The 13,878-nt window shown below is 37.0% G+C and overlaps 2 protein-coding genes across 6 annotated transcripts; both read left to right on the top strand.

Moving 5' to 3' along the window:
- The first annotated feature begins 895 nt into the window (after positions 1 to 895).
- LOC147536615 (putative membrane protein At1g75140) lies at positions 896 to 5,638 on the top strand. 5 transcript variants are annotated; one of them, XR_015225413.1, is made up of 4 exons: positions 896 to 3,227; positions 3,628 to 3,713; positions 4,069 to 4,163; positions 5,316 to 5,638. XR_015225413.1 is itself a non-coding variant. In XM_086641159.1 (3 exons), the coding sequence occupies exons 1-2, from the start codon at positions 1,265 to 1,267 to the stop codon at positions 3,675 to 3,677; spliced, it is 2,013 nt and encodes a 670-aa protein (XP_086497285.1). In that variant the 5' UTR covers positions 896 to 1,264; the 3' UTR covers positions 3,678 to 3,713; positions 4,069 to 5,638. The 5 variants fall into 5 exon arrangements, 2 of the variants coding, with proteins under 2 accessions (XP_086497285.1, XP_086497284.1); XR_015225414.1 differs by having other exon boundaries at positions 5,311 to 5,638; XR_015225412.1 differs by having other exon boundaries at positions 5,012 to 5,638.
- A 3,564-nt stretch (positions 5,639 to 9,202) lies between these two features.
- On the top strand, positions 9,203 to 13,644 carry LOC147536614 (protein DESIGUAL 2-like). The gene is made up of 3 exons (XM_086641157.1): positions 9,203 to 9,630; positions 11,935 to 12,137; positions 13,150 to 13,644. Exons 1-3 carry the CDS (start codon positions 9,535 to 9,537, stop codon positions 13,472 to 13,474), a joined length of 624 nt encoding a protein of 207 aa, XP_086497283.1. The 5' UTR covers positions 9,203 to 9,534; the 3' UTR covers positions 13,475 to 13,644.
- Positions 13,645 to 13,878: the final 234 nt, after the last annotated feature.

Here is a 13,878-nt window from a genome sequence, read left to right as displayed (position 1 = left end):
CTAGGGAGGGGTTAAAGGACTCCGGCGAGAATGCTACAGGCCATTTTCCTCCACTCTTTCAAGTTGACGAGGGATTGTTGATGCCAGAGCGTTTCTTTTGCCATCTACATATAAAAGAAAGAAATACAAGAGAAAGTCAGAGGTGATGGTGGTGGACTGGTGGCTGTGATGGTAATGGCGAGACAATGGTTGATAGTGGTGAGGGTAGTAAGAGAAATAAAAAATAGAATGTGGTATTTACTATTAATATATGAGGAAGTGGAAAAGTCTCAATTTGAGTGATCGATTTTATGGGTGGTTGGTTTTCTTAAAAAAACCTTGTGCGTATGGGACTTCCTTAACTAATGTACTCAGTAATTCAGATATAATTGATACAAGTATGTTGTTAGTGCCTTCTCATATCTTTTATCTTTTGTTAACGAATTTCTCAAATACACCTATACCAAAATACTTCGTATATATAAAAAAAACAATATAGTGGGAGTCTAGTGTATATGAAAATTTTGTGATATCACCTATTACATGATTTTTGGGGTGGGTCTGTAGATTCTACGAAAAAATTAGCATAAGCCCGCCCCTTCTCAACACTTCTCTTAAGTCTCAGACTGAACATTCTTAAGGCATTCAGATTAGTCTGAGTCCTTGTTGTTCGAACTCAACAAGTCTAGACCTAGCTCAAGTGCCTTCCCTCTGTTTGTGGGGGCACTAAGAGTGAAGACGGGCCTATGACAATTTTCCAGAACGCCTGTAGACCCTCCCTAATTTTTGTTATCTAGTTTATTATCTTTAATACCACCTGATTATGTAACTTAATTATAAAATTAAAATTAACTCATTTTTGAAGGTGAACCAATAAATATATTTTAGCAAAACTGAGTCACTTTTACAGTTCCTCAGCCGCCTTACAAAATTTCTTTGAGTTTTCAACCATACTGTCTTCCCTTCATAAAACAACAACTCTCTCTCTCTCTCTCTCATCGATCTTTCTCTCTCTAAAAATTCGCCTAAAAGCAGCCATTTTCATTTCAAAACCTGAATTCTTGCCCTAATTTCAGTTACTCTTATATAATCCCCCTAATCCACTTCTTTAAACCACTTTCATCATCGATTCTCACTCCAAATTTCCAGATTAAAGATTCAAAACCTGTGACGATCGATCTGACATCGGTAATCCCACCAATGGTTTCACCCTGGTGATAGCTCGGATCTCTCCCTCTCTCTCTCTATATACATATCCGGGGTCTGACCTCTTTCTCTCTCTACAATGGCTGTTCCTCTTCAAGGCAAGATTTCATCACTTCTTTTGTTAGCTTTTCTTCTTAAGCTTTTTCTAGTTAATAATTGTAACTTATCTTTAGCTGAACAAGTAATAATGGTAGAAGAAGAACAAAAACAAGATCAAGAACAAAAATATGAACTTGAGATAGAATCTGTATCTTCAAGTGTATTATTAGATCGACAAGAAATTCAGTTAAAAAAGCTTGAATCTTTAGTCATAAATCTTACTGAAACTATAAGTAGATTAGAATCATCAATACCTAATTGCAAAAAAGATGTATCTGGATCTGGTAAGAAAGAAAGGCTTGTGCTTGATGTATCATCATCATCTGATCATAATAATAATAATATTGAAGAAGAAGATGAAGGAGAAATTAAGTTATTAGATGAACAAGTTAGAGATGATAATGAAATTGATAGAGTTGGTAAAAGAGGGCAAAGTGATGGTGTTTCGGTTAAGAAATATAATCCTTCGTGGTCGGAAAGATTTCAATTTCTTTCTGCTGTCAAACTTAAATCTGAAGTGAGTTGCATTAACATTTTGCCATTTGAAGATTATGAAGGGTTTAGTAAGTATATTGCTGTAGGAGATTCAAGAGGAAGTGTTTATGTTTTATTGTTGAATGGAGATGTGTTAGTTGAATTTCATACGTATTCAGAATCACCCATTACATCTATGCTTTCTTATATGTCAGTTCATAAGAATGAGAGTATTTTAGTTACTGGTCATGAAGATGGAGTCGTTTTAGTTCATCGAGTTTGGGAAGCTTCAAATGCAGAAGATTGGCATTCACTTTCTATGGCACATTTACGTGCATTTCCTAAGATCGATGATGGGAAAGAAAGTTCAGCAATTACAATCTTGGAAGTTCATCAAGTTGGAAGAATGAAGTATATTCTTTCTTCTGACGTTAGTGGGAGAATACGGGTTCTTCGTGAGAATGGAACAGTTTATGGTTCTGCCACGTCAAAAAGCCGACCTCTTGCATTTATGAAGCAAAGACTTCTGTTTTTGACAGAAACTGGTGCAGGATCATTAGATTTAAGGAGCATGACAATTAGGGAATCTGAATGTGAAGGAATGAACAAATCACTTGCGAAGAATTATGTGTTTGACCCGACAGAAAGATCAAAAGGTTATGGATTTACATCAGAAGGTGATCTAGTTCTTGTAGTACTACTAGGAGATATGATGAATTTCAAGTGTAGAGTTCGATCAAAAAGGAAATTCGAAATGGACGGGCCTTTAGAGATTCAGGCAATTAAGGGATACTTACTTGTTGTGAACCAAGAGAAAGTTTCCGTGTATAACATTTCTTCCCAGCATTATATTAGGGTTGGTGTTCCTCGACCTCTTTTCCTTGCTAGTCTTGGTGAGATTAGATCTTCATTTCTGAATTCACATCTACGGAATGAAGGCCTTAAAGGTGAGACGATTATGCCATTGATAGCTAGTGACCATAAAAAGCTTGTCGTTCTCGGGCTTGGAAGTGGGTATGTTGGGATATATCGCTCAAACCTTCCGATTTTCAATGTGGAATTCAATACAATGCTATGGACCAGCCCGGTGTTACTCTTCTTTCTGTTCTTGTTTGGAGTATGGCAGTTCTTTGGCAAGAAGAAGGAATCACTTACTTTATGGGGTAATAATGATCCTTTTAGCTCAACGTCTGTCACAACCGGATCTACATTAGGATCTGGCCCAGTTGAAAGACCTTTCACGGACACCACTTCAAGACCTACTGAACTGAGAGACTTCAGAGGAGGTGCCCTGACAGGACCAACTCGAAGGTATGTATCTCCTTCTCGATATCCTGGCGGAGAAAGACCAGGATCATCAGCTATTCCCTTTAGGCCGACCACTGCTGATCCAAATTTCAGAACTAGTTCTAATGATCACAATTTCAGAGCAGCAACTGAGCTAAAATATCGAGCACCTACTCTAGAAGGTACTGGATTTACTAAAAGGAGAGAACCTTTATTTTCAAATAGTCAAGTTGTAGAGGATAATATGGAATGATTATGTACTTGTTCTATGAGCTTTCTTTGGCAAGTCGAGTTCTAGTAAAATCTGATCACAAAAACCATGCTGTTTTTTCCTTAGTTGTAACTTTTGAGATTACAGAATAACAAAATTTGGAGAATATCCAATTCGGAAATAGTGCTTCTATTGTTTCTTGTGTTCATTACATATTTCTTACATTCTCAGACGTTCACCAAGTATATCTTAACAACTGAAAATCGTCGAATTGGTCTATTCATTTCCTTTTATACATAACTGGGTTAAGGATACGAGAACTTCGAAATCCTTGAAGCCCGGAAATGCAGTGAATTTTTATGTTTTTGCAGGTCTATTTCCTTCTTTCAGTTCTGCATTCAAGAAAGATAACGTAGAATAAATGGTTTCAGATTGCGAATGAGATCTATCTCCGGAGGTAAATATACTTATTTTGTTTTCAACATATACCCAACTACAACCAGCAAGTTTCTGAACTTCCCCACCCCTCATTTTCTTCCTTATTCTGCTCATATCACTCCACTCTCCTTTTGCAGCATAAACATTAGCTAACTGCACATATCGAGCACCGTTATTTGCTTCCATTTTTAATAGCTCTTCTTCTGCTTTTCTTGCTAATTTCACATTCCCATTTATCCTGCAAGCATTTAAGAAAGCTCCCCATATAACAGCATCTAGTTCAACGGGGATCTTTCTCATTAAATCGACTGCCTTTTCTAGGCAGTTTCCTCTTCCATACAAATCAACCATACATGAATAATGATCAATTTCAGGTGATAGCCCATATTCTTCAGACATGGAATGAAAGTATCTCTCCCCGATCTCCACCAATCCAGCATGTCTGCAGGCCGAGAGAAGGGCAATAAAGGTAATTTCATCCGGCTCAACACCCATCTTAATCATCTCCTCAAATAGAAGAATAGCTTCTTTTTCATATCCATGGTTGGCATAGCCAGCTATCATCGCATTATATAGTACTCTATCTCTTCTCGTTACTTGCCGAAAAATAGCTTCTGCATATTTGATCTCACCACATTTTGCATACATATCAACAACAGAACTACTCAATTTATCTTCCATCTCAATTCCATTCCTCAATATATAAGTATGAATCTGCTCTCCTGTTCTTAGTTTAGCTTGTATTGAGCTTGCTTGTAGTACACTGATAAAAATCAATGGATCACGAATGAACTTTTCCGTGTCCCTAAACTCTCTAAATAGATCGAAAACAGATTCAAATTTCTTTGATCTAACATACCCTGAAAACAAAGCTGTCCAAACAACAGAATTTTTCTCTGTTAATGAATCGAAAAGTCTCCTCGCTTCATCCATTTTCCCTTGAGAAGAGTAGCCAACAATCAGAGAAGTGATCGAGAACGGATTTTCTGCCCCCATTATTAACTCACGGACCGACTCTGCGTATCTTAAATTCTCACATTTGCAGTACATATCAACAATTCCACTATTTATATATGGATTTGAACTCAACCCGTTTTTCAGAACCCAACCATGAACTGATCTTCCATGTTTCTGATTCCTTAAACTTGAACAACAACTCAATACAGTAGGAAAAGTGTGTTCATTCCATCTAATCCCATTTTCCCCCATTTCAACAAACAAGTTCAGACCTTTCTCCTCACAAGAATTCTGCACATAACCTGCAATTATTGTGTTCCAGGAAACTGTATCATTTACTTCTAAATTTCTTCGAAACAGGTCAAGAGCCCTATCCATCTCACCTTTTCTGCAACAAGCAGCAACCATGGCATTCTTAGAAACCAAATCAATCTCTTCATTACTTCCACTAAAAACCCTAATTGCATCTTCAAAAGAATCACATTTCGAGTACATATCGATCAAGGAACTCACAGCAAACCCGTTTAAATCGTTCGCAGTTTTCATCATATGACAATGCAGCTGAATTCCATATGATAAAACTGAAATCTTCGCTGTTAAATTCAGCATTGTTGTGAGAGTAAATTCATCGATTTTCACCCCACTTTCTTGCATTTTAGAGAAGATTTGGATGGCATGAGTTTCGAATCCTGGGGAGTTCGAATAACCCGATATCATGGAGTTGTAAGTAACCGAATCTTTGAGAGGAGCTGAATCGAAGAGCAATCGAGCAACCGATAACTTGTGGTTGTTAATGTGAGCAAATAAGATGGCATTCCAAGTGAAAACATTTCTTTCAGACATTTCATCAAACATGTTCATGGCTTCTTGTAATAAGCCATGTTTGGAGTAGAAACTGATAAGTTGGTTTGAAGTAAATGTATTTGGTAATAAACCGTTTTTTATAATATGGGTATGAAATCTTAACCCTTCAATTAGTGACCAAAACTTCATCAGTTTAATAGCAATAGAGGAACATCAATCAAGATATACTATATCTCCAAAATTGAGTATTGAGGGAGAGAGAGGAGTATGATTTTCGGATGGGGGGTAAGGTTAAAAGTTTCATCCACTAGCAATAAATTTCAGGCTGCCTGTTTGGAGAGAAAAAAAATACTCTAATTTATTAGACTCCTATTAAAATATTTGAAATAAATTATAAATACTTTTTGTTAATAACACACAAGGGTGAACATCTGTTGGATAATCTGACTTTTGAACCTATCCATAGTTCGATTCAAAGGGTTTGGTTGTTGTAAATCTCAATCTGAACCAACCCGCTTGGTTTAGTTCAGTCGCCAAACCAAACTATGCATGAACGGTTTGGTTTGGTTTGGTTTGGTTAGATAACCAGACCAAAGGTTTAAATTTTATGGGTTATTTCCCTAATGGCCCCCTACTTTGTGACCAGCTTCCTGCCTGGCCCCCTACTTTACAAGAAATACCCATATGGCCCCCTTCCGTTATAACACCGTTACTCTCTCTCCTCCATCTCTTTTCTCTCTCTGCCATGTCACGCCACATCATTTGTTACGCCACCTCATCACCTTCTCCGGCAGAGGTCGCCGGCCGGCCAAATTTCCGACCGGCGACCTTCAAACTAAAAAAAAAAAAAAAATTCTTTTCTCTTCTTCTTCCTCTCTCTCTCTCCTATTTTCTCTCTCTTCTTCTTCTTCTTCTTCTTCCTCTCTCTTTCTCATCTTCTTCCTCTCTCTCTCTCTTCCCCTTTCTCCTCTCTCTCTCTCTCTACACACTCCGGCGAAGGGAAAACCCTTCGCTGGAGTGTGTAGAGAGAGAGAGAGAGGAGAAAGGGGAAGAGAGAGAGAAAGAGGAAGAAGATGAGAGAGAGAGAGGAAGAAGAAGAAGAGAAAAGAAATTTTTTTTGTTTTTTTAGTTTGAAGGTCGCCGGCCGGAAATTTGACCGGCCGGCGACTTCTGCCGGAGAAGGTGATGAGGTGGCGTAACAGATGATGTGGCGTGACATGGCAGAGAGAGAAAAAGAGATAGAGGAGAGAGAGTAACGGTGTTATAACGGAAGGGGGCCATATGGGTATTTCTTGTAAAGTAGGGGGCCAGGCGGGAAGCTGGTCACAAAGTAGGGGGCCATTAGGGAAATAACCCAAATTTTATCAAGAACAAAATTTTGAGTTTTTGGCTTAAAACCTGCTACGTATACTTATAAGGTGCTAAAAAATTGTATTAACTCACAAACCATTAAGTCTACATGTTCGTGATTAATTCAACATAGTTTATCAACACTCGAGGAAGATAAAAAACGATAAACAGTTGAATCTTCACCATCCATCATGCCCAATCATATATCAACATTCGAGGAAGATAAAAATAGTAATAAATGATTTGGTTTGGTTTTTTTAATATCCGAACGAATTCGGATATCCATTGGATCGGTCCCCAAACCACCCAAATCTATTTGGATCGGATTGGTTTGATCGGTTACTAAGTGTGCACCCCTGACCAATGTAGTTATCATCTCCATCAAGTATCAATTTTGTGGCCTTTGGGATTTCAGAGTCAATGTTTTAAAAAATACTTAATAATGGTTTTGGGAGGGATTGAACACTTGACCTTAATGTTACCCAAGTTTTTCACCATTGAGCTATTAAACCTTTTTGGTTAACATTTCAGTTATAATTTTAAGGGTTAATTCCATTTTGGCCCCCTAAAGATGACCAACTCACCAAAATGGCCCCCTAAAGATGACCAACTTCTAATTTGGCTCCCTTTTTCATAGTTCCGTCAGTCATCTGTTGGTCAAGTTTAACATCAGTCCTTCTTTTCCTTTTTTACCCTTCTATTCAATTTTAATAATCTTTGTCCTTGACTCATCGAAACATTTTTCGCCGGCAGATAGTCGGTCGGCCACCTGCCGGCGACGTCAAATGGGAAAATAATTTTTTTTTCCTTATCTTCTTCTCCTTCCTCCTCCACCACCAATATATATATATATATATATATATATATATATATATATATATATATATATCCCTGATGTGGGATTTGTTTGAATTAACCAAGTCAAATTACAAAGATATTGATATTGTTTTGTTAATTCATATAAAACCAAATCAAATCAAGACTTGGTATTGGGTTGATCTGGGATTTGGTTGATTAAAACAGAGGGTTCCAGTAAAGATTTGATTTTGATGAGGATTTTGAGTTATAGAGACCATTTTCTCTCTTTACCCAAAACAAAGTGGAAGCAATAATCCAATCTCAGTTTCTATATAACTTCTTAGAGGTGCCAGGATCCACCATTACTAACTGTTCCAAACTCCACCAGTGACTAATGTGGACCAATATCACCAATAAGAGGTATATATAGAAAATGATCTAGACCAACATCACCAAATTAAAGGATACACCATTACTAACCATTTTAAAGTGGAAGGATTAATCCAATCTCATTTCTATACAGAGATCCACCATTGAAGCCTGCTTGCCACTTTCCAATGTCTAAACTTTCTTCTTTTGTTACTAACTGTTTAAGCAAACTCGAAGGCACAAATGGTGGAGAGAGAAAGTGTTGATGATATAGAAGAAGGGTTTTGAAGAGAGACAAAGTTCACCAAAATCGATAACAACCGGAGATTAGGGATCCCATATCAACCAAATGTTTATATGATTTGGTTTTTTGTTTGAATCAGCAAAACCATATCTTTATTTGATTTGGTTGAATCAACCAATTCCCAAATCCAGAAGTCAGATGAGATTTCTTCCCAAAATCCAGAATTCAATCAGACAACACCATATGCAATTCGTTCACAAATAACAAAATCTAACATAAAGGAATTAACAAAAATCAGATGAAATTCGTTCCCAAAATCCATAATTCAATCAGACAACACCGTAACCAATACCACAACTTAGAGCAGATCCCTCTATTCAAAACAGAACCCCCGATCGAATCCCTCGTCATTCATTCAGAATCCTAGATCGAATTCAATTAAAACCCTCGATCGAATCAATTAAACCCATTGTCGTTCTTGTCGCGCCCACCGATATTATTAAGTGAATACCTCCGTGAAGATCGATAACCAGTTTGATGATTACTCACAACCTTTGTAGCTTCTGATTGGAATCACTTTCTTCCCCATTTCTTTTGTCTTTCATCCCTTTCTCTCTCTAAAATCAAGTACTACATAAAGGGTAAGAAATAAAGAAATTAAAAAAAGGATAAAAAAATAAATATTTTTTAGAATGAAGAGAAAAAAAGTAAAAACAATGTTGACTATTAAAGTTGAGTAACAGAAAAATGAAAAAGTAAAATAATGTTGATTACTTGAATAGAAGGGTAAAAAAGGAAAAGAAGGACTGATGTTAAAGTTGACCAACAGTTGACTGACGGAACTATGAAAAAGGGGGTCAAATTAGAAGCTGGTCATCTTTAGGGGGCCATTTTGGTGAGTTGGTCATCTTTAGGGGGCCAAAATAGAATTAACCCTAATTTTAATTATTGAAATCAAACTACTACATAAACTCTATAAGAGAGGCCCCTCAGGTAGGTTAGGGCCAAAGCAGCCGCTGTGTGAGGACCACACAATCCGTGGCCCACGAACTGGCATGAGTCCGTGCTGTTAAACGGATTAGTCCCAGTCCAAGTGTCCTCGGGTTTGCGTAGTCCATGGTAGCGCCAAAAGGGAAGACAGGCTTGAGTAAAACGGCTAGATGCCTATTAGACGCTTCCTACTAACTTCCATATTTGACCCTGACACGCTTCACAGTTAAAGTAGTTTGGGTTGCTTAAATTATTCGCCACCTCTTTTTTCTTTCTCTTTCTCTTCACTCAACACTCACAAAAGTTGAACAAGTGACTTGCAGAAGAAATGGAAAGAAGGGTTTTACTTGTTTGTGTTTCAGTCTGTTTTTTAGGGTTTCTAGCTGCTTCTTTGGGTTTTGCTGCTGAAGCTAAGAGGATCAAGGTTTCTCTATCTCTATATACAACTCTTCCCTCTCTCTACTTTTTCTTAGCTTTTTCTATGCTTCAATTTCTATGTTTTCTTTTCAGGGTTTTTTTCTTTATCATCCTTTGAAATGGGGTTTCTCTGTTATGAACTTGAGCAGCATTTCATTTTTAAGATCACTCTTCATCTCTGTTTGATTATTTTCTAAATTACTTTTTATTTTTCCTAAATTATTCTTTGAATAATATTATAATTTTATGGGTGCTTAAATTTCAGCTACTTTAACATATGTCCTGAAATGGGGGTTTCTATTTACCCAAGAGATCATTTGGATTATCAACTTATTTCCATTTAACTTGTTTTTCTCTACTATATTACTTTTATTTTGAATTTCATGAAAAAAATATAATTTTAGTATACTTGAAACCCCTTTGTTGCATTTAATTTTGTTATCTATAGTTCAGTTTATGGTCAAATTTGACATTGCCTCACTCTAATTTACATTCGAAAAATGATAGGGAACAAGAAAAACTAGACCGACTTTGGCCTGAAATCTTTTATGGCTTGGGTTGATTGATTCGTGTTTTCTATGATTCTGATTCACTGAGCCATGATCACAGCAAGCCACATAGGACTTTTGCCCAGAGCCCCAGAGTCTGCCTAGTTTTTCTTGTTCCTTAGTATTACTCTTCATATTCATGGCATCATGTGTTTATGGAATGACATGATTTCTAGGTCGAGAACTCAAATTCATTCTTCAATGTGCATGTTGAAATAGTGATTCGTCCGTTTAATATTCATCATTGGGATGAATTCACCAAAAGGTGATAAGGGTGTGGAGATCATCCCCACATAAGTTGTGGCGGTATTTAGAGAAACTAGTAGTTGACGACTTGACCCAAATTTTCCGATCTTCCTCTTTCATTGGGGAAAGGGAGGACGATTTATTCATCATGCATTTTGATTTTAAGATACAGAAAATCAAATACATAGTTCTTTGCCATATTCTTATTGAAGAAGTACATTTGCTGATATGCATATACAATATCTTTTGTTTCTCGAGTATATCAATGTTATATACGACAGGATCTTTGAAGATATAAATGATACTTATATAGTTTAAGAACCCAACACGTCTTTCGGAAACTAAATGCAACTGAAGATCACAGGATTCAAACATCGATGACTGATACTAGTGATTGCCGTTCCACAAAGTCTTCCAGACTATGACAGGGGCGTCAGCCTATTTTCCGGAGTTAGATAAATTTAGTGTTTGTAGGTCGATTGACTCGATTTTTATTCCCCTTCCTTTAGGACTTGGTTGAATCTTTAGCTGGTCTCGTGATTTGGGTTTTCTTTTCCTGTTACGGGATCAATGCTTTCCTCGTGAGTACCTAGGTGAGCTATAACCATTCAATTGCAGTCATAGGATACATTAAAATGGGTAGGTGCCACGTGCGGGTTTGTAAGGGGTTTTATCTGTTGTTACTTTTTTAACATCGAAGACTTTTACAATGCATTCTCTAGGGTCCATGGCAAGCAATTATAATCAGTTTACGAAGTTCCTTAATGTGTTTAGAAGTCCACACCAACCTGTATAGGCTTATTATTTATGTCTATTATATATGAACCTATAAACATTGCCTATTTTGCTCACTGTTTTACTCATATAAACCTAGCCGCTGATTTTACTTTACTTTTTCTTATTATACTCTTTTGTTATTAGACCTATATATGGTATTTAGCCTTCAACAACATTGCAATATTACTCCAATTAGGCAATTACTTTAGCAGGTATAACGTGAAATTTTTGTACGTACATCTTATGTGAAATTGCACACATTCTTTTTATGACCATAAAATTACGACAAGAAATATGGGTAAAATTGTAATCCCATTCTGGCCTTTTTTATTCTCCGTATCCGACCAATCATACCAAGGGGTAAGATACCTATACATGCAATGCTGTCCACTTTGTGCATGTGTTTTATGTGTATGTTTCACTCAACAATACAAGTATTAAAACAGATTTGTCGATGATGGGATATACACTTGACATATCAAGTAAATTCTGCTCTTTGTACTTCTTGATCACATTCCTTCATTTCCTTAAGCAAAGGTGATGATTTGAGCAATTAGGTCTCTCACTTGGGCCAATTTGTCATCAAATTGTGGTCCTACATGACTAGAGTTAGTCCCCAATCATAAATTCATACTATATATATATATATACATATACGTGTGTGTACTGTATTGTAAACAATGTTGTATTTTGCATTTGTGGTGCGGTTTGAGATATTTTTTGGCTTCTCCATCTTGCAGGTTTCTCAAGTTCAGTATGCTGCTCCCGACACGTGTACATACCCAAGGAGCCCAGCAATGGCTCTTGGATTGACTGCGTCAGTGGCGCTTGTGATTGCACAAGTAACTATCAATATGTATGCAGGATGCATGTGTTGCAGAAGAAGTCCACATCCCTCAAATTCTAATTGGACATTCGCGTTGGTTTGCTTTGTCTTTTCATGGTAATATACCCTTTTCTTTTTTAATCTTATATTCAGTTTCATAGCTTTTGGTCTGTTTCGTTTCGAAGTTGTATAAAGTTGCAAAAAAGCATTTCTGAGTTTTCATGGGATATTATAGGCAGTGCCTAAATTGTCATACTCTGACTTTTGAAATCGGCGAACTTGTACGACGCAGTTCACTGTTAAGGCTGTGTCTTATATGGTCTACTTCTTGTACGAGTTCAACGTATATAACCTTGACTAGCATTTACTTGGAAATCGTTTTGACTACTTTGTCGCTCTACTTTATTCTTAACTTATGCACCCACACGACCGATGTCCATGAGTTACCTCTCCTGAAAATACAGCTTCCACAAGAGAAAAATCTAGCAAGTTGCCACTGTTATTTCACCTATATTTGCGTAGGAGCATTCATGATGGCCATATGTTATTGTTAGAGTTTAGTTTACAATTTTGGGATTGTTAAATTTGTCTCGCTCCTCTAGTATCTTTAAAGAAGGAACATTGTTTATGTTTGGATATCTTGGAGATCTTGATTCGATTGACTTAATCTTGGTTTGTTGGTCGTTGAATGATCTCAAGATTCTCAACCTATTGGAGCACTTGAATATTTGGATCTAGACCGGATCATTGTTGGTTAGGTAACTTAGGTGTCAATCCTCTTCTATTTTCTACTCGTAATAGTCTTCGACAATTGCCAACTTGTAATCCAGTTTGGAAGTTGTTTCATCTGCAGTTTATGGCAAAGTCAATCATAACAAGTACACGTAAAATGCTAAATAGTTTAGATATTCCTTGGTCTCTTTAACAAAACAAACGATGGAACAAATCAATTTTGAATGACTTCATGAATATCAAAATGGAAAGCCAAGTAATTGTTTGAGTGAGTCTTGCTTAATTTCATCGTTCTGTTTTGTTTTCCGATGTTCATAACCTCCTTGTATATTTCTTTGCCGAAAGAGCGATTTTACACAAAACTTGCTTACGAAAAAATTATTTTCTCATAGTGCAGGTTCTCGTTCATCATAGCATTTCTACTCTTACTTACAGGATCTGCACTTAATGATCAACACAATGAAGAGAGCATAAATTTCGACAACCATTGCTATGTTGTAAGGCCCGGGGTCTTTGCAGGAGGTGCAGTCTTGGCCCTAGTAAGTGTCTCCCTCGGGATCCTCTATTATCTCTCCTTATCTTCTGTCAAAAGCTCAGATCAGTTTGGGGTCTCTGCCCGTCCTAATCAAGGAGGTATTGCAATGGCCCAAGGCCCGACTCAGATGGCTGAACAACCTGTGTTTGTCCCGGAAGACACGTACAATCGGCGGCAATACCCTTGATAGTTATTAGGAAGTTGTTTGTATATGCTTTCCCTATTCATGGATCTCAGTTGAATTAATGGGTTTTGTACCTCTGGGGTTTCTTTTGTACTTCTTTTTCTTCCCCATTTTGAGTAATCTTGCAATGATACAAATATTTGGCAAAGAAAACCGAAGTTGTTGTGCTGAAATTCTCATTTCTTACGTCTTGACCTTGTTGAATGAATGGAAGACAAATCTTGAGTTTATATATATATATAGTTTCCTTATGGGTCTTGCCCTTGAGGAAGGACAACGGGCCAACGATGGTTATCCTTGAGGGGGACAATGCTCTCAACCGAAAGAAACCCACCATTCTGCAATATGTTTTAATCCTATTATGGTATTCGTACAACGAATCAAACTATGGTTTATTGTTCTTTTTT

This window comes from Eschscholzia californica, unplaced genomic scaffold (assembly GCF_041429995.1).
Source record: "Eschscholzia californica isolate CP2 unplaced genomic scaffold, dmEscCali1.0.p SCAF_5, whole genome shotgun sequence".
Taxonomy (NCBI): domain Eukaryota; kingdom Viridiplantae; phylum Streptophyta; class Magnoliopsida; order Ranunculales; family Papaveraceae; genus Eschscholzia; species Eschscholzia californica.
This window is presented reverse-complemented; position numbering and strand designations above follow the sequence as displayed.

What these genes read in the sequence shown, in the direction of transcription:
- LOC147536615 (XM_086641159.1), top strand. Translation starts at nt 1,265, where the DNA reads ATGGCTGTTCCTCTTCAAGGCAAGATTTCATCACTTCTTTTGTTAGCT. An exon ending in TCGAGCACCTACTCTAGAAG is followed by an intron (nt 3,228 to 3,627) that starts GTACTGGATTTA and finishes ATGTTTTTGCAG; the next exon opens with GTCTATTTCCTTCTTTCAGT.
- LOC147536614 (XM_086641157.1), top strand. Translation starts at nt 9,535, where the DNA reads ATGGAAAGAAGGGTTTTACTTGTTTGTGTTTCAGTCTGTTTTTTAGGG. An exon ending in CTGAAGCTAAGAGGATCAAG is followed by an intron (nt 9,631 to 11,934) that starts GTTTCTCTATCT and finishes TCCATCTTGCAG; the next exon opens with GTTTCTCAAGTTCAGTATGC. An exon ending in GTTTGCTTTGTCTTTTCATG is followed by an intron (nt 12,138 to 13,149) that starts GTAATATACCCT and finishes CTCATAGTGCAG; the next exon opens with GTTCTCGTTCATCATAGCAT.